The sequence below is a fragment of the Staurois parvus genome, unplaced genomic scaffold, assembly GCF_062004578.1.
Source record: "Staurois parvus isolate SC_StPar_1 unplaced genomic scaffold, SC_StPar_1.0 ptg000154l, whole genome shotgun sequence".
Classification (NCBI taxonomy): Eukaryota; Metazoa; Chordata; class Amphibia; order Anura; family Ranidae; genus Staurois; species Staurois parvus.
In genome coordinates this window covers 26,429,025-26,455,000 of record NW_028317950.1, presented here as the reverse complement: position 1 = coordinate 26,455,000, position 25,976 = coordinate 26,429,025, and the positions used below count along the sequence as shown (strand labels likewise).

The window sequence follows — 25,976 nt, the reverse complement described above, 5'->3', positions numbered from 1 at the left end:
TCTTTCCCTGAAGTCTTTAAAGAGCCCATTTAGTTTCCTGTTCAATATTGTCTGCAAGTTTTGTTGTCTGTGGAAGTGAACCTTGTGGACTTTAGATTTTACTCTTTGTATTCATTTTGGCTTCTTGGTTTAGTTGTAGGATACTTTGGGTTAAATTGTGTCAGCAAGTCGCTGAATTATGTGAGCAGCCTACTCTGTCTAGCATTGTCTTAATGTGACTTCCTCTACACATTGTGTCAGAACACGAGGCAGCACTAAAGGAAAGGCTCCATGCTTGCAGCTTGTATTTTGTGTCCCTGCTTCCCTCCACTTGAAGATCTAGAACGGCAGGCCACCTCTGAGCTGTCTTTTGACCATGAAAGCCGTTGTGAGCCTTGAGCTGTAGCCAGCAAGTACAGAAGGTCTGCTAACGCTTCGTTCAGTGGGAGGAAGGTAGTGAGGACTCTTATTGTGAAAGCAGACGGTGTTCTGCAGTTGGCTTTTGTTGGGTCTGAGCTGTCAGCAGACATATTTGCTGGGTGGGGGCTGGGCTGACCCACAAAGCAGCTTATACTGGCCCTTTGGAAAGGAATTAGTGTAGGATTTTTGCTTTTGGGGGTGATTAAAAGTCTTGCTTTACAAAATAAAGTTGAGGATAGCTATTTTTTATTTTTCTGTGTTGCTGTCGGCTGCAGCAGTATATTGATGAAGGCTAGGTAATTTGTGTACAGACTATGATATTTGAATATGTATGTAGTGTTCAGGCTTGAGGGGGGGTAAACCTATAAACTTGTGTCATGTTCTAGAATGCAGTTGATTGTGTTTTCATCCTCTATAGATAAATGGCCGGGTTTCTTCCTGTAACATGCATTCAGGCATCCATGTGTATCATATAGTTTTTAGATTTTTTTTAACTTCTATTTTTAAGTCACAGAAGTATAAGAAGACTCTGCCCATGTCAATATTAGGAGGGCAATAGACAATATAGGCAATTCTTAAGGTGTTCAGTAGTGACTAGTTAGGTTTGAGGAGGGTTTTCTTCCTTTTTTTTCTAGTGTGAGGACAGGTCTAATAAAACGTGAAAGAGAAAATTTGCTTCTTGAGTTAAATGTTTTCAAACGTGAAAGAGAAAATTTGCTTCTTGAGTTAAATGTTTTAGTTGGGTATGGGATGAGTTTATAACCAAAGGTATTAGCAGATTTGACCACTGAATCTCCTCAAATCTGAAATCAGGTTTAATAGTTTACAGCCATCTTTTTAGACAGGACACAGACCTAAAATATTAGAAAGTCGTGCAGTTTATTACAACATCTTAAAAATGAAGAAATATAGTCACTGAGATACATGGTAAGCTCATGATTGCATTTATCTCTTAATCTAAAACTGGATAAAATCTAAAATATTTGTCTATTAGAAAAGACAGCACTTCCTTAAAAATATGATGTACATTCACAAATAGTGAAAAGGTGAACTAACACCCTACACTCAACCCCCCATCACCCACTTCCCACTGCACTTACCTCTGTGGGTGATTAGCTGTCACTGTTCACACAGCCATAGCTGAAGTCCCAGAATTTAAAAGCTCCCCTCTTCCCTTGTTTTCCTTAGAGCTTCTAGCATGGGTGAGAGCGATTCCAATTGATCACAGTGGTCGCATGCCAGCACGTGACCAACCAGGTCTGTTTTCATATACCATTGGTCTGTTAACATACTCTTTTGTTTTTTTTTTCATTATGCCATTTTAAGTGATCTCCAACGCCTTCCGAAATTTATTGAGCTTATTTCATGTGCCCTGACTTGAAGTGATTGTAAAATCCAAAAACAGGGCGCATTCTCACCTGCTTGCACACTAAACAGGCTGTTTGTTTTTTTAGTTATTATATTATTATACAGGATTTATATGGCGCCAACAGTTTGCTCATCACTTTACAATGTAAAGGGCGACAATACAGCAACAATACAGTTCAATACAAGAGGGATAGGAGGGCCCTGCTCCTCAGAGCTTACAATCTAGGAGAGTTTGCTGTGTTGTGTCTGCTGTATGGCGGCGATGCCTGGTGTTAAAACGCAAGGCACTGTTTACTTTTTAAAACTTTATTGCAACAGCTGTTTTTAATGTGTCTGGATGTTGAGCTCAACTGATGTGATATGAACAATCCCTAATTCATGATACTAATAGTAAAAAAAAAACAAACAAAAAAAACCTGGCATATTTTTTGTTATACAGCATGACTATGTAACAATAATCTATGACTTCATTTAGTTGGTTTGTAAATAAATATATATGTAGATTAGCAGTTGTAGGGAGCTCTTTCCACCCCTGGGGTATTTTAATCAGTCAATGGACTCCAAGCTTAGCAGTGTGTCAAACAGAGTGTTCATATCTAATGAGCACGTACGTATTTAAATTGTTTAGGGGTACTTTATTGTTACAGGAAAACTATGGAAAATGCATTTGCTGGCTTTCTCTTGAAAATGGTAGTTGTCCCATTTATGTGTGGCTTTAATACCTTATTCACTGACTTTGAACAATTATAGAGCCACTAAAACCGTAAGAAAAGTTAGTGATTTAGAACGTATTGATGCGAATGTGTGAATGTGTGAGTATGACAGCCAGGGATCCAGTATTGTTATAGGGGGTCAACAATGGCAGCCTTTATTAGTCCTTTTTACAGTTTCCTTTAGTGTAAATCATACCCTGCTGCATGGTTCTTTCAGGTCAGGGACTCAGACACACTGAAAGAGATTGTAACCCCTTACATATACCCAATGAAGTGAATGGCCTCAGGTGATACACAGAGATGAAACAAATCCTTCTACATAAGTTGTACCTGTTTATCTGCTTGCGCTTTTTAAAGATAGGTATTTCATATTCTCATTGCACTGGCAGGAAAAATTTCAATGCCTAAGAATGCAATCAAAAAGGATTTTGTGTTGCTGTTCTGACTTACATTAGTAAACACAGCCATGATACTATATAGAAGCTACCTGAAAAACTAGACTTGTTGGTCCCTGAGAATTGATAATGAGAAAAATATGGGGTTGGTCATTGCAATCAATTAATCTTCATCTTGCTTTCACTGTAGGCTTGCTGCTTAACTGCATTATAAACATGAAACTGATTGTCATGGTCAGTGATAACAGTGCTTTTTTTCAGACAGTTTGATAAATATTTTGGTGACCATAACCTGCAGAGTAAAATTGATTGTGCATCTTTACTGTTGTTGACCTTGTATTGGGAAGTTAGAATTACATTTGTATACGTAAAAAAGAGCAGGTGGAAAACAAGTAAAATCTAACCTAGTTTTAAATGTATGAGCAAACTTCCAACACCTCTAATCCAGGCTAGTTTTTATTAATTTAGTTTTATTGTTTTTCTTTTGCAGCGTATAAACGCAGGTAAGACGGAGTCCAGGAAGGATTTGCTGAAAGATATTACCAACAATAAGGAAGACGGTAGGTGTCCAAATTCATCTCATTAGTTCTTATGGCCCATTGAAATCACAGAAATAGATATGCAGCTAGATAGGCATTGAACTAACAATCTCCATTTTCCTGTTATAGAAATTAGTGTTACTAAACCCAGGACCCTGCACTCAATTTATCTGGTCTGCCACAGTACACAGAACATGGACATGCAATTTAATTAAATATAAACTGCTAAATACCTTTTCTGATCAGCAGTATATAGCTGTCTTGTGACTTTTATCAGTGTCCGGCTGAGCACTGTTAAAGCTTCTGTAGGAGCCATTTGCATTCTCCCCTTATTGTCCAAAACCCCTGACCCTGTGTCTGGACAGTGCTGATTGGCCCTGTGCTGATCACATGCAGTCTCCCTAAAAGAAAAAAAAAACTCTTTAGCATTATACACAACTGAGCATATGCAGAGTGCCTCCCAGAGCTATGTACTATCATCAGGGACAGTAGAAGACGGGGAGGATCAGAGAAAACAAAATCAAACAGCCTTTTTACACAATGCAGAGGATTAACCCCTTAGGTTCCACAGTGAGTATAGCAAGCATGCATTACTGCATATACAGACTGATTTTACGAGTTTAGTGACACTTTAAGCACCGTATCTGAAAGGGAATATGCAGTCCAAAAAATACCAAAGTTAGAGACCGTGCACTTCGGTAATCAGTGGTCAGTAACCGACTTGGTCAGATGTCCCTTCTCTTCCAACGCCATACATTTCTAAGTACACTTGTAGTAAGAGGTGTGGCTACCACTCAGCAATGCCAGTGTAGAGCTCTGCAAAAACAATGGCTTCCTAAACAAAAAATGAATTTGCATGTTTCCTTATTTTTGAATAAATAGCTGAAATTAGGTTTCTGAAGCTGTAAGGTTTGTATAAAAACAAGCCAGACAAAGATAGAAATCTAACCATATTTTTGTACTTTTGGTTTGGATGCAGTGGGAAAGATTTTGAACCTTTGTCAGGCATTGTACCCATTGAAAAGTTTCCCCTTATTTCCTCTGTAAGTGGCAGTGCTTGTCCAAGCAGGAGATTTCTTCAAGTGAAACATATACAACAATAAAAACATTTATTCTGAATACGAAGGAAGGGTTATAAGCTCTGATAAGTTTTTGCTGTCTGCATTCCTTTTGGGAAAAAGTCAGTGGTCATCGGGACAGGAAGTGAAGGGAAATCTCCCCACAAAATACTCAGAAGCTAAACCAGACAGCGGTTCAAATTCTATCACACGCTATCCACAAAAACAGTTTGGACTGGAGGGACACTACTAATAAAATGGATTGGGGCTGAGTGTCCAACAGGAGCTGCAGTTAGGCCACACACTCTAAAAGTGCCTTTGGCCAGTGCCAAAATTGCTAAGCATTGATCTAGAAATTATTAACTGCTTGCAGGCCAGTCTTCTTTAGTGTATGAGTAACATTGATTGTTTTCTAGTAACCGATGCCATGGCCGGAGATGAAAATTTGCCGGAGCGAGTCAGTGATACAAAAGCCTCTTGCGACAAGAGTGACTCAAAGGAGCACACACAGGACAACACCAATAATCCACATCCGGACTCAAATTACAAAACATGTTGGGTGGCGGAAAATGGGGTCTGTGAACGGGACACAGGAGACATCCGGCAACAGAACCCTTTGAAAGTGAATAACCCCATACAGACTTCAGTAGTAGGGAGCAACGGGTACATATTAAACAAATCTATTGGCCTTCAGCAGCCTTTACGGACTTCTGGTTCCCCGCTGAGCGGGCATGCCGCAAAGACTTTGCCCGGAGCAGCTAACAAAGCTAAGGCAGTCACCAGTGCACATGTACCCCCATCACTTTCTCCAACACCACCACAAGCGGGCGATCAGGTCAGGGATGACAGCCCAAGGTCAACAGACTCGCCTGCCCCAGACTTGAAAATACACCGAGCACGGAAAACCCTACCGAAGACTGGTTGCAGTTCGGTAAGACTGTCTTAACTGTTTTAAATTAACAGCAACAACATATAATGTTAGGCTATAGCTAAATAGGCAGTTGAACTACATATATGTGAAATATTTTGCATATCAAAGGATTTGTAATTTAGCTAAATTTGCAATTCAGGTGTTCTGTCACGATACACAGCCTCATTGTGACATCACTATTACATGTTTCAGCTTCATGATTTTCTGAGTCTTTTATTAACTCATTGGAGAGTGTGATGATGCTGCATTGTCCAGTAAGCCAATTGGAGGTAAGAAGTGAAACGGGAAGCTGCTCAGCTAAATTAGAAAATAGTTGTCACAAGCCTGGCTGAACAAAGCTAAAAATCATTTGGAAGGTGAAATTGTTCTCGTATATTTACTTCAACTGTACATTTGGCTGGAGTGTCACTTAAATACCAAATGAGGTTTAAGTAAAAATGTGTTACACTGTGAAAGTTATGTTTCCAAAATTCACTATTTTATATGTGTATGAATGCTAGTGTTACTAAACTCTAGTTATTTGCCCCCTTGTATAGGCAGGGCACACCAACAATCACAAATGTGATTGCATATTCTGTAAAATAAGTTGTTCCTATTTTTTTTTTTTTTTTTTTTTTAATCGTACTTCACGGGACACAGAGCAGGCTATTCATGACTATCTGGGTTATTTGCCACCTATAGGTGAATGGGCACTGGCAGATCAATTAAACAGGAAGTCCTCCTCTATAAAACCCCTCCTACACAGGAAGTACTTCAGTTTTTTTCATCAGTGTCTGTATGGTGGCTGGTCACCGATGTGCTGCACTTGCTCTTGGAGGTCTGGTTCTGCTGAGAATCAAGGACTCCAATCGGATCCATTCAAAAAGCTGTTAGCCAAAATGGATGGTACCCGAGCCTTTTGAATAGGAGAGAAGAATCCTTTAAGTTTGCTTGTGATGCAGCCTTACGGCCACTGGACCCTATGTAATGGAACCCTGTGCAGTGTTTGTTCTAACCAAGGTGCTTCCAGCTGGATGTTATACAATTCCAAGGGGTTGGACCCCAAATGTAAGGGAGTCCTTGAAGGTCTTTTATGACAGAGCCCCCTGTGATGGGTGAAAGTTGGACTCCTGTTTTGATTCAGAGTCCTGCGGCGGGACTGGGAAGTTTACATTTGAAGTGTTTCTTTAAGAATCTGACTGTCTGGTCATTCTCCCGGTGGCCACTGTTGGCAGTGTGCTGTTCGGTCTGTTCGGACCATGCGCTGTGTCTCTGAAGGAGTAGGACACGATTATACAGTGCATTCAGAAAGTATTCACAGTGCCTAACTTTTGCCACATTTTGTTCTGTTACAGCCTTATTCCTTAATGGATGAAATTAATTTTTTTCCTCAACATTCTATAAACAATACCCTATAATGACAACCTGAAAGAAGTTCATTTTGAAATATTTGCAATTTATTAAAAATAAAAAACGGGAAAAAACCACATGTACATAAGTATTCACAGCCTTTGCCATGACTGTGAATATTAAGCTCTGGTGCATCCTGTTCCCACTGATCATCCTTGAGATGTTTCCACAACTTGATTGGAGTCCACCTGTGGGAAATTCAGTTGATTGAACATGATTAGGCAAGGCATAAACCTGTCTATGTAAGGTCCCACAGTTAACAGTGCATGTCAGAGCACAAACCAAGCCATGAAGTCCAAGGAATTGTCTGTAGACGTCCGAGACAGGATTGTATCAAGGCACAGATCTGGGGAAGGGTACAGAAAAAGGGCCTAAGCCTGTGGAGAGAGGAGAACCTTCCAGAAGACCTACCAGCTCTGTGGCACTCCACCAATCACGCCTGTATGGTAGAGTGGCCAGACGGTTGCCACTCCTCAGTAAAAGGCAAATGGCAGCCTGCCTGGAGATTGCCAAAAGGCACCTGAGGGACTCTCAGACCATGAGAAACAAAACTCTCTGGTCTGATGAAACAAAGATTGAACTCTTTGGCCTGACTGCCAAGCATCATGTCTGGAGGAAACCAGGCACCGCTCACCACCTGGCCAATACCATCCCTACAGTGAAGCATGGTGGTGGCAGCATTATGCTATGGGGATGTTTTTCAGCGGCAGGAACTGGGAGACTAGTCAGTTAACTAGTCAGTCCCACAGTTAACAGTACATGTCAGAGCCAAGCCATGAACCAAGCCATGAAGTCCAAGGAATTGTCCGTAGACCTCCGAGACATGATTGTATCAAGGCACAGATCTGGGGAAGGGTACAGAAAAATTTCTGCAGCATTGACGGTCCCAATGAGCTCAGTGGCCTCCTTCATCCGTAAATGGAAGAAGTTTGGAACCAACAGGGATCTTCCTAGAGCAGGCCGCCTGACCAAAATGAGCAATCGAGGGAGAAGGGCCTTAGCCAGGGAGGTAACCAAGCACCCGATGGTCACTCTGAAACAGCTCCAGCGTTTCTCTGTGGAGAGAGGAGAACCTTCCAGAAGAACAACATCTCTGCAGCACTCCAGCAATCAGGCCTGTATGGTAGAGTGGCCAGACGGAAGCCACTCCTCCGTAAAAGGCAAACGGCAGCTCGCCTGGAGTTTGCCAAAAGGCACCTGAGGGACTCTCAGACCATGAAAAACAAAACTCTCTGGTCTGATGACACAAATATTGAATTCTTTGGCCTGAATGCCAAGTGCCATGTCTGGAGGAAACCAGGCACTGCTCACCACCTTGCTAATACCATCCCTACAGTGAAGCATGGTGGTGGCAGCATCATGCTGTGGGGATGTTTTTTAGCATCAGGAACTGGGAGACTAGTCAGAATCGAAGGAAAGATGAATGCAGCAATATACAGAGACATCCTTGATGAAAACCTGTTTCAGAGTGCTCTGGACCTTAGAGTGGGGAAAAGATTTGCAAAGATTTCAAAACTAACTTAATTACGTTGTCATTATGGGGTATTGTTTGTAGGATGTTGAGGAAAAAAATGAATAAATTTACTCCATTTTGGATTAAGGCTGTAATATAACAAAATGTGGCAAAAGTTAAGCGCTGTGAATATTTTCAGGATAAACTGAATTAGCCTTAATAATCCCAGGGGGATTGTATAACTGTTTCTGATACACCCCTTTATGGGTATCGGTGCACTTAATGGAGTTGGGTCTCCAGAGTAGCTTGCGTTCGATCTGCAGGCGCTTACATTTAGGCTGCACTGAAGTGGCATAAAGGCTGCATTCAGGCTTTGATGCATATGTGCTTGACTAGCCCTGGGAAACTAGTATGGAATCACATGCAGTTATTTTTGACACAGTTCTTTAAACAATACTCTTTTAGAAAGCGAGCAGTTGCAGCATTGTATTATATTATTGCATGCATACGTGCATAATTATTTGAACTATATATTTGCAGAAACTGCATACGTACATGCATACTTAAATGGATAACTTCATACTTGCATGGACAGAATTTGTACATGCATACTTATACTTGCGTTAGACTGCTCATGTACATGCATATTTAAATGCATATGTACATGCATAGTTAAATGCATACTTGCATAGACTCCATACTTCCACTTGCATAGACTGCATACTTACATGCATACTTACATAAACTGCATACATGCATGCATATTTGCACAACCTGCATACTTACATGCATACTAGTGTGAACTGTGTACTTGTATAATCTGTATACTTGCATAAACTAAACTGCATAAATGCATATTTGTATACCTGCATAACTGCATACCTGGGTACTGGCATAGCTGCATGCTTGCTTGCCTGAGTGATTGCATAACTGTAGACCATCCCGGCTATGGACCTGCATCCCTGCGGACTGCTTAGTTAAATGGCAATTTAGTTGCTACCTTATTGAGTTGAAGGGGGGGGGGAGGCAGGTGCACCGCCCTCAGGTCCAGTGGACTCAGGGGGATTTTATGGCGGTGTTGGCATTTTACAGGAGACCAGTGGTGTCAAGTGTGTCTGGGCCACTGTGTTTGTCTGGCATTGCAGCTATTCCTGGTGGTGCAATGGACTGTGACCACATCACCCTGAGCGCGCCTGATCTCGCCTGAGGTAGGGTCAGCCCTACTTAGTACTTGGAGGGGAGACTGCCTGGGAATACCAGGTGCTGTGAGCTTTTCCCCTCCAGAGTCTGAGATGGCTATGTTTTGAGACTATCTCGGGCAGAGGATGTTAGGGCAGTCTCTGAGGTGATTTGAGACACTCGACAGGGTCGCAGGCCCAAAATCAAACGGAGATGTGAAGACTGTCTTAGATCTCAAGGCACTACTCTAGATGTCTTTCTGTTTTGAATGGGATTGGTCCGATCAGTGGTGGCCTCTCAGCAAGAGATAAAGATATGTGTCATTGAGGACTATGGACACCAGAAATCTGTGTACCAATTTTTTCAGGCTCATCAAGGGTTTCTGTGATTTGCAGTAAAGAATTGCCATTTTTTGGTTTTGGGACATTGCCCTTTGGGCTAGCTACAGCCCCCCAGTGTTCACAAAGCTCCTAGCCCTGGTGCTGGGCTGACTGAGGACACAGGGGGGTGTCAGTCTCAGAATACCTTAATGTGTCTTTGTTCAGGGAGTAGTCGTTTCAAGTTTATAGCAAAATATAAGAAGCAAAAGGTATCCTTCAATACGTCTCTGCATGAGGAAATGGTATCTATGTTGAAGCGGTTTCCTACGTGCGGTTCCACTCCAGGTCTTTTGTAGAGAGACATTCTGTCTGTTTGGATCATGAAGGTTCAAGCATTGGATTGTCGGAGGGCTTTGTCCCCAGGGTATTGCAGAGTCTGAATTGGTGGTTGGTTGTTCGGAATCTGGAGAAGGGGTAATTTTCCTTCCAGTGATATGGAAGATAGTAACCATCAACGCCTGTCTCTCCAGTTGGGGGGCTGGTTTGGAGATGGCTGCAGTTCAGTGGACTTGGTCTCCACAGGAGAGATTACTGTCCATCAATATCCTGGAACTTCAGGCAGTACACCTTGCTCTGGATTATTGGACGGTTGCACAGATTTGTGGTCAGGGTTTGGTCTGACAATGCCACGGGAGTGGTGTATATAAACCACAAGGGCAGAACCAGGAGTCGTGTGGTTCAGTAAAAGGTGAACCCCATTCTATCTGGGGCAAAACAGCTTGTGCTGTCTGTTGGCAGTACAGGTATAGAAAACTGGCAGGTTTTTTTTCCCCCCAGAGGTCAGCGGTTGATACCGGGAAGAGGTTCTGCATCTCGAGACGTTGGGAACTTGGGATGTGGATTGACTGACTTCCAGGTTCTACAATAAGGTAGGTTGTGTCCAGGACAAGAATCCCACTGGCAATAGGGGTAGATGCACTGGTTACACCTTAGGGACCAGTTCCCCTTAATCTATGCCTTCCCCCAATTCAACTATTGCTGTATCTTTTGTACAGGATCCGAAAGGATGTAACGCTGATAATAGTGTAGCTTGGCCTAGCCCAGGAGGGCTTGGTGCACCAACCTAGTTTATAGTGCAGGGGATGCTCCTTGTACACTTCCAGTCTGCCCAGACCTATTGTCTTGGGTCCAATAATGTATCCTACTTTTATTATTGCTGGGATTGAAGGCTTGGCAATTGAAGTCCAGGTATGAAAAGATTGGGGGGCCTTGTGTCCTTTTTTCTCCGCACTGTTGAACACCAGGAAGCCGGCTTTAGGGAGCTTCTGTTACAGTACCTGGAAATCTTATTTACCTAGTTTGAAGCCAGAAAGTGTCACCCACGGAAATGTGTGATTGAAAGGTTATGTCCTTTGTCCAATTGGGAGGGGAAATTAAATTGACCTTAAGTACCATTAAGGGTCAGATTTCCGTTCTATCAATTTTTTCCCAGAGACTGTTATTTCTCATTGCTTGATTCGTATTTCGTGCAGGGTGTAATGCAGACAGTCCCATCTATCAGGCCTCCCTTGTGTCCTTGGGACTTGAACTTGGTCTTGGCTGTCCTTGCAGAAGCCACCTTTTGAACCAATTAAAGAAACTTAATCCTTTAACTCGGAAGGTGGTTTACTATCACTTCGGCAGGAAGTGTCGGAGTTTGTGGCCCTTTAATGTAAGGAGCTGTTCTTGGTCTGGCATCATAAGATGATGTTGCATCCTCATCCATCTTCTTACCTAGAGTGGTTTCTTGTTTTCATTTGAATCAGGACTGTGTCTTGTCTTTATTTTTTTCTTAGTCTACAGTCGGCAGGGAAAAGATCGCTGCATACTCTGAATGTAGTTTGGGTGGTCAGGATTTACTTGAGTTTGGCGGCACAGGTCAGGAATCCTAGTCTGTGCTGCCAGAAGGGCCAGCAGCATCCAGGTCAACTATTTCTCATTGGATCTGCCAGTTAATCATTCAAGCCTATGGTTTGAAGGATAAGGTCCCACCCTTTTGGGTGAGAGCACAGTCTACTAGGAGTGCGGGGGCATCATGGACTATCCGCCATCAGGCATCAATGGCTCAGGTTTGCAAGGTCGTCGGTGCATATTTTGACAAGGTTTTACCAGGTGGATGGCAGAGCTATGGAAGATTCTGCCTTTGACCGTAGCTTGTCACATCTGGTTGGGATTGATGGTCGTGGTTTTTGTGGTGTCACCCACCCCTCAGATTTTTTATTGCTTTAGGATATCCCACATAGTCATGAATAGCCTGTTGTATGTCCCGCGATGTACGATAAAGAAAATTGGATTTTTTTCTACATACTTCCCTGTAAAATCCATTTCTTGGAGTACTTCACGGGACACAGAGGTCCCTCCCCTGTTTATGAAATTTCATTGCTTGCTACAAAAATTGAAGTACTTCCTGTGTAGGAGGGTTTATGTAGGGGAGGACTTCCTGAGTGATCTGCCAGTGTCCATTCACCTATAGGTGACATATAACCCACATAGTCATGAATAGCCTTCTCTGTGTCCCGTAATGTACTCCAAGAAATGGATTTTACAGGTAAGTATATAGAAATAATCATTTTTTTCCCTCTCCTTTGATCATGTGAGCTCCCTCTCACTAACGCTGCTTGGGAGTAGGTGGAGCTGAGCCACAGGGCATCACATGTTGTTTGACGTTGCATTAGCTATCACACTCCCTTCTCTTCATACCATTCAGATCGGGGTGCTCTGTCAGTCAAGCATCTGATCTGCTTGGGGGGGTACATGCCAGGCTGACACCGCACTTCGTCCTGAATGGCATGGAAGGCCAGGCTTATACATAATGGAACATCTAAAGTGATTATACTGGACATGTGATGCACTCTGGGTTTAGCTCCACCACCAACCAAGTCCATGCTGCTGGGATGAGACGAGCAATCGTATGACCTAGTAAATAAGTTGTGTATAGTAATACATGGCTAACTTAGCTAAATTGAGAGCTTGTACAATAGATGTAGGGATGGCTTAGCTGTACAATCATAGGCTGCAGCAAGAACACAGACAAAGGGGGAGCACTATGAGTAAAGTAATAAAGTGAGCGCTCTCTGGTAAGCAGCTGAAACACACAAGGAAACCAATATAAAAACCTTGTCATAGACATATAATAAATAAGTGCAGCGCTAAAAATGAGTAATGGTAAAATCTGTCCCAAGTTGGAAATAACAATAAAATAGCTAAAAGTATAAATTGGGAGCACTGACAATAGGCAGTAACAACCAGGGTTTTTGCACTCTACGTAAAATAAATGCTTTATTGACTAAGTGAGTATGCACACTATATTATATGCATGTAATGACAGTTGTTAATAATTTGGGTTTAATGACACTTTAAATTTATGCTGAAATGTCAATGCTACCAAGGCTGATCTTTTAGTTTTTTTTTTTGTAGTTCAAGGTTGAATCACGTTAGTGTCTTATACTTTTTTGGGGACTTAACTGCTTTACTACTGATATATTTTTAAACAAGGGTTTGGTGAATAGTTTTTTTTTGCTGTTTATACACTTATTATGGGTAGATAATGTTCCAAAAGGTAAACTTGTCCTTTAAGAATCCCATTTACTGGCAAATGTTTGTTCAGTATGATCCAGTGTCTGAGAACATTAGTATCAAATGTTTTTCCCACTATAGCAAAATTTAGGTTGGAAGGGTAGTCTGTATTTATATATGCATATGAGAAAAATAGCTTAGCCGCTTTTCCACCACCCTATAGTAGAACTACTGCTACAGGGCGGCAGGGCTGCGCAAAATCACGTATATACAGTGGATATAAAAAGTCTACACACCCCTGTTAAAATGTCAGGTTTCTTTGACGTAAAAATATGAGACAGATAAATCATTTAAAAACTTTCCACCTTTTATTGTAACCAATAAACTGTACAACAACAACAAACTGAAATCTTTTAGGTGGAGGGAAGTAAAAATAAAAAACTAAAATAATATGGCTGCATAAGTGTGCACACCCTCAAACTAATACTTTGTTGAAGCACCTTTTGATTTTATTACAGCACTCAGTCTTTTTGGGTATAAGTCTATCAGCATGGCACATCTTGACTTGGCAATATTTGCCCACTCTTCCTTGCAAAAACACTCCAAATCTGTTAGATTGTGAGGGCATATTCTGTGCACAGCCCTCTTTAGATCACACCACAGATTTTCAGTCGGATTCAGGTCTGGGCTCTGGCTGGACCTTTCCAAATCTTTAATCTTCTGGTTAAGCCATTCCTTTGTTGATTTGGATGTATGCTTTGGGTTGTTGTCATGCTGAAAGTCCCTCTTCATGTTCAGCTTTCTAGCAGAAGCCTGAAGGTTTTGTGCCAATATTGACTGATATTTGGAACTGTTCATAATTCCCTCTACCTTGACTAAGACCCCAGTTCCAGTTGAAGAAAAACAGCCCCAAAGCATGATGCTGCCACCAACATGCTTCACTGTGGGTATGGTGTTCTTTTGGTGATGTGCAGTGTTGTTTTTGCACCAAACATATCTTTTGGAATTATGGGCCAAAAAGTTCAGCTTTGGTTTCATCAGACCTTAACACATTTTGCCACATGCTTTTGGGAGACTTCAGATGTGTTTTTGCAAAATTTAGCCGGGCTTGGATGTTTTTCTTCGTAAGAAGAGGCTTCCGTCTTGCCACTCTACCATATAGCCCATACATATGAAGAATACGGGAGATTGTTGTCACATGTACCACACAGCACGTACTTGCCAGATATTCCTGCAGCTCCTTTAATGTTGCTGTAGGCCTCTTGGCATCCTCCCAGACCAGTTTTCTTCTCATCTTTTCATCAATTTTTGAGGGACGTCCAGTTCTTGGTAATGTCACTATTGGGCCATATTTTCTCCGCTTGATGATGACTGTCTTCACTGTGTTCCATGGTATATCTAATGCCTTGGAAATTATTTTGTACCCTTCTCCTGACTGATGCCTTTTAGCAATGAGATCCCTCTGATGCTTTGGAAGCTCTCTGCGGACCATGGCTTTTGCTGTAGGGTGCGACTAAGAAAATGTCAGGAAAGACCTACTAGAACAGCTGAACTTTCTTTGGGGTTAATCAGAGGCACTTTAAATGATGGCAGGTGTGTACTGACTCCTATTTAACATGATTTTGAATGTGATTGCTTAATTCTGAACACCGCTACATTCCTACCGTATTTTCCGGCGTATAAGACGACTGGGCGTATAAGACGACCCCCTACTTTTCCTGTTAAAATATAGGGTTTGAGCTATACTCGCGTATAAGACTACCCCTCTTCCAACGCACACCAAATAAAAATTAAAAAACATCAGATTTGATTTCAATATGGTATGCTATTTCAGTATGGTATTCCAATGATGGGGTGCTATTCCTCCCACTGACACCAATGATGAGGCACTACTCCTCCCACTGACACCAATGATGGGGCACTATTTCATCCACTGACACCAATGATGGGGCACTATTCCTCCCACTGATATCAATGATGGGGCACTATTCCTCCCACTGACACCAATGATGGTGCCCCATCATTAGTTTCAGTGTGTGAGGAATAGTGCCCCATCATTAGTCAGTGGGAGGAATAGTGCCCCATCATTGGTGTCAATGGGAAGAATCATGCCCCATCATTGGTGTCAGTGGGAGGAATAGTGTCCCATCATTGGTGTCAGTGGGAGGAATAGCGGCCCATCATTGGTATCCGTGGGAGGAATAGCACCCCATCATTGGTATCCGTGGGAGGAATAGCACCCCATCATTGGTATCAGTGGGAGGAATAGCACCCCATCATTGGTGTCAGTGGGAGGAATACCGCCCCATCATTGGTATCAGTGGGAGGAATAGCGCCCCATCATTGGTATCAGTGGCAGGAATTGCGCCCCATCATTGGTGTCAGTGGGAGGAATTGCGCCCCATCATTGGTGTCAGTGGGGAGAATAGTGCCCCATCGTTGGTGTTAGTGGGGAGAATAGTGCCCCATTGTTGGTGTCAGTGGGGAGAAGTATTGCCCCATCGTTGGTATCAGTGGGAGGAATAGTGCCCCATCATTGGTGTCAGTGGGGGAGGAATAGTGCCCCATCATTGGTATCAGTGGGGAGAATAGTGCCCCATCAATGGTGTCAGTGGGGAGGAGGAATAGTGCCCCATCATTGGTGTCAGTGGGGAGGAGGAATAGTGCCCCATCATTGGTATCAGTGGGGGAGGAACAGTGCCTCATCGTTGGTGTCAGTGGGGGAGGAACAGTGCCCCATCGTTGGTGTCAGTGGAGGAGGAACAGTGCCCCATCGTTAGTGTCAGTGGGGGAGAGGAGCGGCTGCTCCTTCTTCCAGTTCGGCCGCTCGATTTTCGTGGGGCCGCTCGGCTCCGCCTCCTCGCCGGTGATTGGTCGCCTGTGTGCCTTTCCAGTGCTGGCGCCCAATCACCGATGAGGAGGCGGAGCCGAGCGGCCGCGTGACCATCGAGCGGCCGAACTGAAAGAAGGAGCAGCCGCGCTTCCTGGACCGGATCGTCGTGGGACCGGAGCCAGGTAAGAGACAGCAGCCCCTCTGCCCACCCCTGTACTTGGTGTCCATTGGAGGAGGAGGGGGGGCGGCGCGGCGCCGCCCCTCGAAAAAGTGCCAACCTGACACCGGTTCGCACCGGCGTATAAGACGACCCCCGACTTTTCAGAAGATTTTCAGGGGTTGAAAAGTTGTCTTATACGCCGGAAAATACGGTAGTTATAATTGGGTGTGCACACTTATGCAGCCACATTGTTTTAGTTTTTTATGTTTACTCCCCCCCCCCCCTTAAGATTTCAGTTTGTTTTTCAATTGAGTTGCACAGTTTATAGGTCACATTAAAGGGGGAAAAGGTTCTGATTTTTTTACATCACAGAAACCTAACATTTTAACAGGGGTGTGTAGACTTTTTATATCCACTGTACACCGTGTTCCAAATTATTATGCAAATTCTATTCAAGTGTCACAAAAATTAAATATTTTGTTTTTCAGTTTAACTCATGGGTGGCATTGTGTCTCAGGGCTCTTTTGATCACTGAAAACAATCTCGGGCACCTGTGATAATTAGATTGGCAGGTGAGCCAAATTTAAGGAAAAACTACTAAGGCTACGTTCACACTAGCGTTGTGTGCAGGCGGCAGAGAGGCGTTTGGGTAGTGTTTTTACTGCTTCCCAAACGCCTCAGACAATTCTGCACATTGCAGCACATGGTGCTATTCTAATGGGAGCGTTAGCGTCGCGGCAAAACGGATGCCTCTGGTCGAGTCAGCAGGCGTTGAAGCCTTCTATTCTAGCCTATGTTGCCGCTCCGCAAACTCCCGCCCGGCGTTTGCGATGTGGTTGCGGGGCCTTTGCGGAGCGGTAACACCATTTAAACTTCATTATAGGCATTTGTGGGGCATTTTTAATGCTCGGCAAACGCCTAACAACCGTCGCTAAACCGCGCATGTGGCGTTTGCGGAGCATTAAAAAACGCTCCGCAAACGCCGGACCAACGCTTGCCAAATGCTATAGGGGCGTTTGGCAAGCGTTGGTAAAACAGTCAAGTGTGAACGAGCCCTAAAGGAGGGTGTTCCACATTATTAAGCAGAGCACCATTTTCAAGCAATACGGGGAAGAAAAAGGATCTCTCTGCTGCCAAAAAGAGTGAAATAGTTCAATGCCTTGGACGAGGTATGAAAACATTAGATATTTCACGAAAACTTAAGCGTGATCATCGCACTATTAAGAGATTTGCGGCTGATTCAGAGCACAGACGGGTTCCTGCAGATAATGGCACATTGAGGAAGATTTCTGCCAGATCCATGCATTGGATCAAGAGAGCAGCTGCTAAAATACCATTACATAGCAGCAAACAGATATTTGAAGCTGCTGGTGCCTCTGGAGTCCCACGGACATCAAGATGTAGAGTCCTCCAGAGGCTTGCAACTGTGCATAAGCCTTCTATTCGGCCACCACTAACCAATGCTCACAAGGAGAAACAGCTGCATTGGGCAGAAAAATACATGAAGACTAATTTTCAGACAGTCCTGTGCACTGATGAGTGCTGTGCAACCCTGGTTGGTCCAGATGGATGGAGTAGTGGATGGTTGGTGGACGGCCACCCTGTTCCAAGAAGGCTGCGACGTCAGCAAGGCCGTGGTGGAGTCATGTTTTGGGTCGGAATCATGGGAACAGAGCTGGTCGGCTCCTTTAGGGTCCCCGAAGGTGTAAAGATGACCTCTGCAAAGTATGTGGAGTTTATGACTGTTCACTTTTTTCCTGGTACAGAAGGAAGAACTATGCTTTCCGTAATAAAATCATCTTCATGCATGACAATGCACCATCTCATGCTGCAAAGAATACTTCTGCATCAATGGCTGTTATGGGGATAAAAGGAGAGAAAGTCATGGTGTGGCCTCCGTCCTCCCCTGACCTCAATCCTATTGAGAACCTTTGGAGCATCCTCAAGCAAAAGATCTATGAGGGTGGGAGGCAGTTTACATCCAAACAACAGCTCTGGGAGGCTATTCTGACATCTTGCAAACAAATTCAAGCAGAAAATGTCCAAAAACTCACAAGTTCAATGGATGCAAGACTTGTAAAGCTGCTATCAAATAAGGGGTCCTATGTTACAATGTAACGCAACCTGTTAAAATGTTTAAAAAGTTAAAATGTTGTTAAAAGTTTGATTGAAATAGCTTTTAATTTCAGTAAATATGCTGTTTGTGATACTTTTTTTATTTGCACTAACATACAATTTTGAGGACAAGTTTCAGCAGAACGTTAGAAGGGATGAAAAAAAGAGGTTAGAGATAAGATACAGCAAAAGCAAGGGGGGGAGGGGAATGAATACTACCCTCACACAGAGGGAGTTAACCTTAAGCTAATAGTCTTAAAACGGTTGGATAATGTTTGAGGAATCCCATGTCCAAATTCAGGCCGTTATCTCTTGTGTCAAATAGAATTATCATTCTTAGTTCAAAAGTTTTTCTTTCCTGAATGGATTTGAAATTTCCTTTAAGAACTAAAATATTGAGGTCTTCCATAGTGTGGCCTGGTTGTGTGAAATGGTGTCCTACAGGTGTGCAGAGGTCATCTTCTTTATGTTCCTTGATGGTATGTCTGTGCAAATTCATCCTTGTTTGCAACTTCTGTCCTGTTTCGCCAACATTTTTTTTTTTCTTTTCATCCCTACTAACGTTCTGCTGAAACTTTATGATTTGTATAGTACTGCTTGGACTTTGAAGAAGGGGACATACCCCGAAAGCTTGTCCTCAAAATTGTATGTTAGTGCAAATAAAAAAAGTATCACGGACAGTACTCAATTGTTTCTGTCGCAAATGCACTAATACGGCTACAATCACCTCAAGTAAATATGCTGCAAACACAACAAATGAAATTTTCAGTTATTTACAACCTATAAAGTGTTTTGAAACTTACTGTGCATAATAATTTGGAACAGTGCCTTGTAAGTGTTTTATGTTTAAAAAAAATACTGTTATCATTAGGAGGTTTGTTCAATAAAATTTTAATTGTACTCTTAATAGTTGATAACATGAGAATTATGCTGACTGTTATTTACATCAATTATTTAGGTAAATGAGAAAAATATAATTTGCCTAATAATTTGGAACTGGGTGTATACATGATTTGCATTTCCGGGTAGGGCACGCACGCGCCACCCTACCCGTGCTGCCATTGGCAGCTAGAGTTGTCAATCACCGGGTCCTGGCCAGAGATTCCCTGGCAGTCATCCGGCAAAACTGACAGGGGAGAGACGTGTGTAAACAACACAGGTCTTTCTCCTGCCAACAAGGACATGCTACTTTGTATTTCTCTGCACAGCAGAGAAATACAAAGCAGCATGTCTCCCTAGTAAAACACACAGCGCATTATGTAAACCCTTTGATTGCCCCAGGTGTTAACAACTTCCTGCCCAGTGTCATTAGTACAGTGTCAGTGCTTTTTATTAGCACTGATCACTGTATTAGTGTCATTGGGATGTCAGTGGCAGTTAGTTCCCACCCAGTATCAGAATGCCTGCCGCAGTCCCGCTGTAAGTCTCTGATAACCGCCATTACTAATATTAAAAAAAATTAAATTCCAGTATATATACACCACCATTTGTAGATGCTATAACTTTCACATAAACCAATTAATTTACATGTATTGGGATTTTTTTTTTTTTTTTTAGCAAAGACATGTAGCAGAATACATTTTGGCCTAAATTTATGAAGAAATTAGATTTTTTAATTTTTTTTTACTGGATATATTTTATAGCAAAAAAAAATTTATATATATATATATTTTATTTATTTTTCAAAATTGTCTGTCTTTTTTTGTTTATAGCGCAAAAAAATTAAAACCGCAGAGGTGATCAAATACCACCAAAAGAAAGCTCTATTTGTGAGGGAAAAAAAGGACATAAATGTAATTTATGTACAGCATTGCATGACCGCGCATTTGTCAGTTAAAATAACACAGCTCCGTACTGCAAAAAATGGCCTGGTCAGGAAGGGGGGTAAATCCTCTGGAGGGCAAGTGGTTAAGGAACATGTCTTAGCTATTTGTTACCATTTTAGAATCCTTGGCTTGATTTATTGTTTTTAACGACTTCATCATCATCAGTATTATTATTTTACAGGATTTATATAGCACGAACAGTTTGCAAAGCGCTTTAGAAAATGAAGGTAGACATTACAGTTGCAATACAATTTGGTACAAGAAGAAACAGAGGGCCCTGCTCCTTAGAGCTTACAATCTAGGAGGAAGGGTTGAGTGATACAAAAGTAAACGCTGTGGGGGGATGAGCTGATGGAGGAAATAAAAGGCAGTTTACTAGTTAGAAGCAAGATAGACTTCTTTAAAGAGAGATTTTCAGGGATCGTCTAAAGGTGGATGGATTAGGAGATAGCCTAACAGATTGCGGTAGGGAGTTCCATAGGATAGGAGAAGCTTGGGAGAAGCCCTGGAGGCGAGCACGGGAGGATGTGTCACGGGAACTAGAGAGCAGAATGTCCTGGGAGGATCGAAGATAGCGTTCGGTTGATATTTTGAGACCAGGTTGGTGATGTAGCTGGGGGCAGAAGTGTGGATGGCTTTGTAAGTTGTTGTATTTTGAATTTTATTCATTGGGCAAGTGGAAGCCAGTGGAGGGATTGGCAGAGAGGGGTAGCAGACACTGAACGGTTGGTAAGGTGGATGAGCCTGGCTGCAGTATTCATGATGGACTGGAGGGGGGATAGCCTATGTAAAGGTAAGCCAATGAGGAAGGAGTTGCAGTAGTTGAGGTGAGAGGTAACCAGAGAGTGAATTAGGAGCTTTGTGATATCATTGGTTAAAAAGGGGCATATTCTGGAGATGTTGCGGAGGTTGAGGTGGCATGATTTGGACAGGGATTGGATGTGGCCCTGAAAGGATATGTTACCTCTAGCACCCTGGTATGCGGGGATGGGTTGAAAGTGGTGCTATTGATCCTGACCGAGAAATCAGGGGTAGAGGCACGTGGGGGGAGGAAATATTATGAGCTCAGTTTTTGATAGATTGAGTTTTAGGAAGTGGTGTGACATTGTCTGATGTCTGTTAGTAAATTGGTGATGGATGAGGAAACCTTCATCCTCTTAGGACATTCTCGTATGTCCTCGGGTTGAAGCAGTTATACCAGGATGATACCTGCAAGCATCATTCTGGAATCAAAACTTTAAGCCTGTGCTGGGCTTTCATGTAGAAGTGATTTTAGTGGCTATTCAGCCACTTAATCTCTTCTACAGGGCATGAAAGGGATTCCCCTTCCACCGCCTTTATCAGACTCCCCCGTTTGATCAGGGAGCTAAGTACTGCCATCACTTGTATCCCTGGTGCACTCAGAGGGAAAAAAAAGGTACATCCGTTCCCGCCTCCCCTCTGGGATGTAAGGAACTGGAAGCAATGAATATTAAATCACTTTTGGTTTCAGTTTGAAGTTTACAAGCAGTTAGTGGCTTGTAAAGCATCTGGTCAAACGTATATTGGTTCAGGGCAGAGGAGAGATCTGGGATCTAATAGACCCCAGATCTCTCCATAGAGAGGAGCTGTCTTGCTTATTGCCATCTCAAAGGATGTTGGTCGTGTAATTAATAGAATTTAAAAAAGAAGAAAAATGTAAGTGCTGTCATTCCCCCACCTGCTATGGGAGCACTCGTGTGACCTCGCTCCTGAGCTCTACACTGTGTGTTCATAAGACAAATCAGGGTTTTGTCCCACACCCTTGTCACTGGCTCTGATTGACAGCGGGAGCCAATGGTTTCTGCTGCTGTATTTGAGCCAATGAGGAGTGGCAGAGCCTCGTCTCTCGTGCACATCGCTGGATTGAGATTGGACTCTGTATGTATTGAGAAAGGGCTGCAGGGGAAACTGCATGCTGAAGTTTTTTTTTACCTTCCTGAATAGAATACAGTAAGGTAAAAAAAACCTTCTACCTTTTACAGTCAATTTAGTGTATCTATTTCAACATTTAATCTTCTAGCCTACTTATTTTGATCAGAATAATCTTTAAGTATGTAAGTTTACTTTTTGAACAATCTCACACATTTACTTAAGTCAGTGGCATATGCTCACTGCACACTGAGGATATGCACTGCTGTATGTCAAAGAGCTTCTGAAGAGGCAATTTAGGAGATGGTTTGTACAGAAGAAGTCCCACATGTGACATTACTGCTTGCAGGCAGCAATGTAATATGGGATATGTAGTCCTTACAAAACAAAAGTAAACCACACAAAGCAGCTATAAAGGAATCCAAGAAGCCGCTGGAAGAGATGGCTGGCAAGCAGGCAGTTCTGACAAATGAAAAGAAATTTTTCAAGTAAGCGTGTATTGAATTATCAAAAATAACATTTGTATTGCTATTACAATGGTAACGATTTGAAAGGAAAGCATAAATATACAGTTGAGCCGTTTATCAAGCTGTCCATTCAGTACCTCTAGTTTTTAGAACAAATACAACCTAAATATTGAGCAATTTATCCAACCATACATTTTTGGCTAATGATTTATAGGCTCAGGTGCAGCCATAATATACAGTGATTTATCCAATGGTTTATCCAGAACTGCTGGTTTATAGCCCAGATACAGACAACATACAGAACCATTTGTCTAACTATACATTTAGAGCTTCTGTTTTTGCACCAATATAGCTTAATTAAATAGAGCTATTTATTCAACTGATCATCAAGAAATGCTTTTATAGCACAAACAGGTCCATCTACAGTGCATCCAGAAAGTATTCACAGCACTTAAGTTTTGCCACATTTTGTTATGTTACAGCCTTATTCCAAAATGGATTGAATTCATTTTTTTCCTCAACATTCTACACACAATACCCTATAATGACAACATGAAAGAAGTTCGTTTTGAAATCTTTGCAATTTATTAAAAATAAAAAACGGGAAAAAACCACATGTACATAAGTATTCACAGCCTTTGCCATGACACTCAATATTAAGCTCTGGTGCATCCTGTTCCCACTGATCATCCTTGAGATGTTTCCACAACTTGATTGGAGTCCACCTGTGGGAAATTCAGTTGATTGAACATGATTAGGCAAGGCATAAACCTGTCTATGTAAGGTCCAACAGTTAACAGTGCATGTCAGAGCACAAACCAAGCCATGAAGTCCAAGAAATTGGACCACATGTCAAACCACATAAATATTCACAGCCTTTGCTCAATACTTTTGTTGAAGCACCTTTAGCACCAATTACAGCCTCAAGTCGTTTTGAGTATGATGCTACAATCTTGGCACACCTATTTTTGGACAATTCTCCCATTTTTCTTTGCAGTACCTCTCAAGCTCCATCAGGTTGGATGGGGAATGTAGGTGCAAAGCCATTTTCAGATCTCTCCAATCGGGTTCAAGGCTGGGCTCTGGCTGGGCCACTCCAGGACATTCACAGAGTTGGCCCGTAGCCACTCCTTTTTTGGCCTTTAGCCACTCCTTTGTTATGTGGGCTGTGTGCTTAGGGTCGTTTTCCTGTTGAAAGATGAACCGTCCCCCAGTCTAAGGTCCAGAGCGCTCTGGATTAGGTTTTCATCAAGGATGTCTCTGTACATTGCTGCATTCATATTTCCTTTGATCCTGATTAGTCTCTCAGTTGCTGCCGCTGAAAAGCATCCCCACAGCATAATGCTGCCACCACCATGCTTCACTGTAGGGATGGTATTGGCCAGGTGGAGAGCAGTGCCTGGTTTCCTCCAAACATGACACTTGGCATTCGGGCCACAGATTCAATCTTTCATCAGACCAGAGAGCTTTGATTCTCATGGTCTGAGAGTCCCACAGGTGCCTATTGGCAAAGTCCAGACAGGCTGCCATTTGTCTTTTACTGAGGAGTGGCTTCTGTCTGGCCACTCTACCATACAGGCCTGATTGGTGGAGTGCTGCAGAGATGGTTGTTCTTCTGAAAGGTTCTCCTCTTTCCACAGAGAAATGCTGGAGCTGTTTCAGAGTGACCATCGGGTGCTTGGTTGCCTCCCTGGCTAAGGCCCTTCTCCCTCGATTGCTCATTTTGGCTGGACGGCCCGCTCTACAAAGATTCCTGGTGGTTCCAAACTTCTTCCATTTACGGATGATGGAGGCCACTGTGCGCATTGGGAGCTTCAATGCTGCAGAAATTTTTTGTACCCTTCCCCAGATCTGTGGCTTGATACAATCCTGTCTCGGAGGTCTACGGACAATTCCTTGGATTTCATGGCTTGATTTGTGCTCTGACATGTACTGTTAACTGTGGGACCTTATATAGACAGGTTTATGCCTTTCCTAATCATGTCCAATCAACTGAATTTCCACAGGTGGACTCCAATCAAGTTGTGGAAACATCTCAAGGATGATCAGTGGGAACAGGGTGCACCAGAGTTCGATTTTGAGTGTCATGGCAAAGGCTGTGAATACCTATGTACATGTTTTTTTTTTAATTTTTAATTGCAAAGATTTCAAAACAAATTTCTTTTGCGTTGTTATGGGGTATTGTTTGTTGAATGTTGAGGAAAAAAATGAATTTAATCCATTTTGGGATAAGACTGTAACATAAAATGTGGAAAAATTTAAGCGCTCTGAATACTTTCTGGATGCACTGTGTAGTTGCAAGTTGTTAGCCCAAATATTGCCTAAATATTACAGTACATCTCTCTTTATCCAGTGACTATCCAGTGATAAAAGAGGATTAGTACCCTTTCTGTGTTAAATAACTGTATTTTTTTAACCAGGCTAAGACATCTATCAAATGTAATATTTGTTTGGTTCTGTGTGATGCTGCCTCAAGCAGCAGAGAATTGGAATAGGAGCAAATGTCCTTTTTTTATTTGGTATTTTTTTTTTCCTCATGAAAAATCTTCCCTTTTTGTGTTCAAGCCTCAACATAAAGACTCCCAGGAATTGACAGAACAAGAGGAAGCCAAGGAAGAAAGCACACCCAAAAATAGTTTGGAGGTTGCAAATCCTTCATCGCAGCCTCAGTCCAATGCACTACAAGAGCTTCTACCTCAGGGTCAGAGCAGCATGGCACTGGCAAAAGCTCAGTCTGGTAAGACTTTTTATAGAGGAAGGACTGTGTTTTTATAAATTCCTTGTTTACAAATAAACATTTTAATTGTACAGCATAGTGCCCAGGCTGAATATTCAAAGACTCTGGGTTACAGGCTGGTACCGTCAGGTGACTGGACAGTGGGCATTTCTCCTATAACCGTATCCCACTTTGTGAGTCCTCAGTTTTTTTGCTATTGTTCTAAGGTGAATGGCCTCTTCTCCCTTATGAAGAAATCACTCTAGGCTTAACTAGTTTATTCTTTTTGCGGATTCTCAATCAACTCATCACAGTCTATGAATACAACAATAGAAACCGTGCATCCAGGTTAGTGCAACCTTGGGATATGTACCTGGAATCCATACAGTGGAGCTGGCCAGAAGTGTTGCTTCAGGCACTAGATCCTGCATGGATGTTTATTCCAGCACTGTGTTCAATGTGGGTGCTATACAGGTCCAGGGCACTGACCAATTCCTATGAAACCAAGACCCTGAAGGCCCTTCTGGAGGTATGCCCACCATGATGCATGAAGCCTGGACTCTGTATAGGGACCAGCGACATGGATGGGTAAGACAGGGTGGTCCTGTATCTCTAACCATTACTGTAGCCCCACAATTCTCACATTTTTAGCTGTCAGGAAACCAGGACT

General features: G+C 42.5%; 1 protein-coding gene across 7 annotated transcripts in view; it reads left to right on the top strand.

Annotated features, from left to right (window-relative positions):
- EHMT1 (euchromatic histone lysine methyltransferase 1) overlaps nt 1-25,976 on the top strand; it is a 231,403-nt gene that overhangs the window by 75,852 nt on the left and 129,575 nt on the right. For all 7 annotated transcript variants that reach the window (XM_089675302.1, XM_089675307.1, XM_089675300.1 and 4 more), the window contains exons 2-4: nt 3,366-3,435; nt 4,889-5,403; nt 25,156-25,327. In XM_089675302.1, coding sequence (XP_089531428.1) covers nt 3,366-3,435; nt 4,889-5,403; nt 25,156-25,327 — 757 coding nt within the window. The remainder of the gene's footprint in view (nt 1-3,365; nt 3,436-4,888; nt 5,404-25,155; nt 25,328-25,976) is intronic.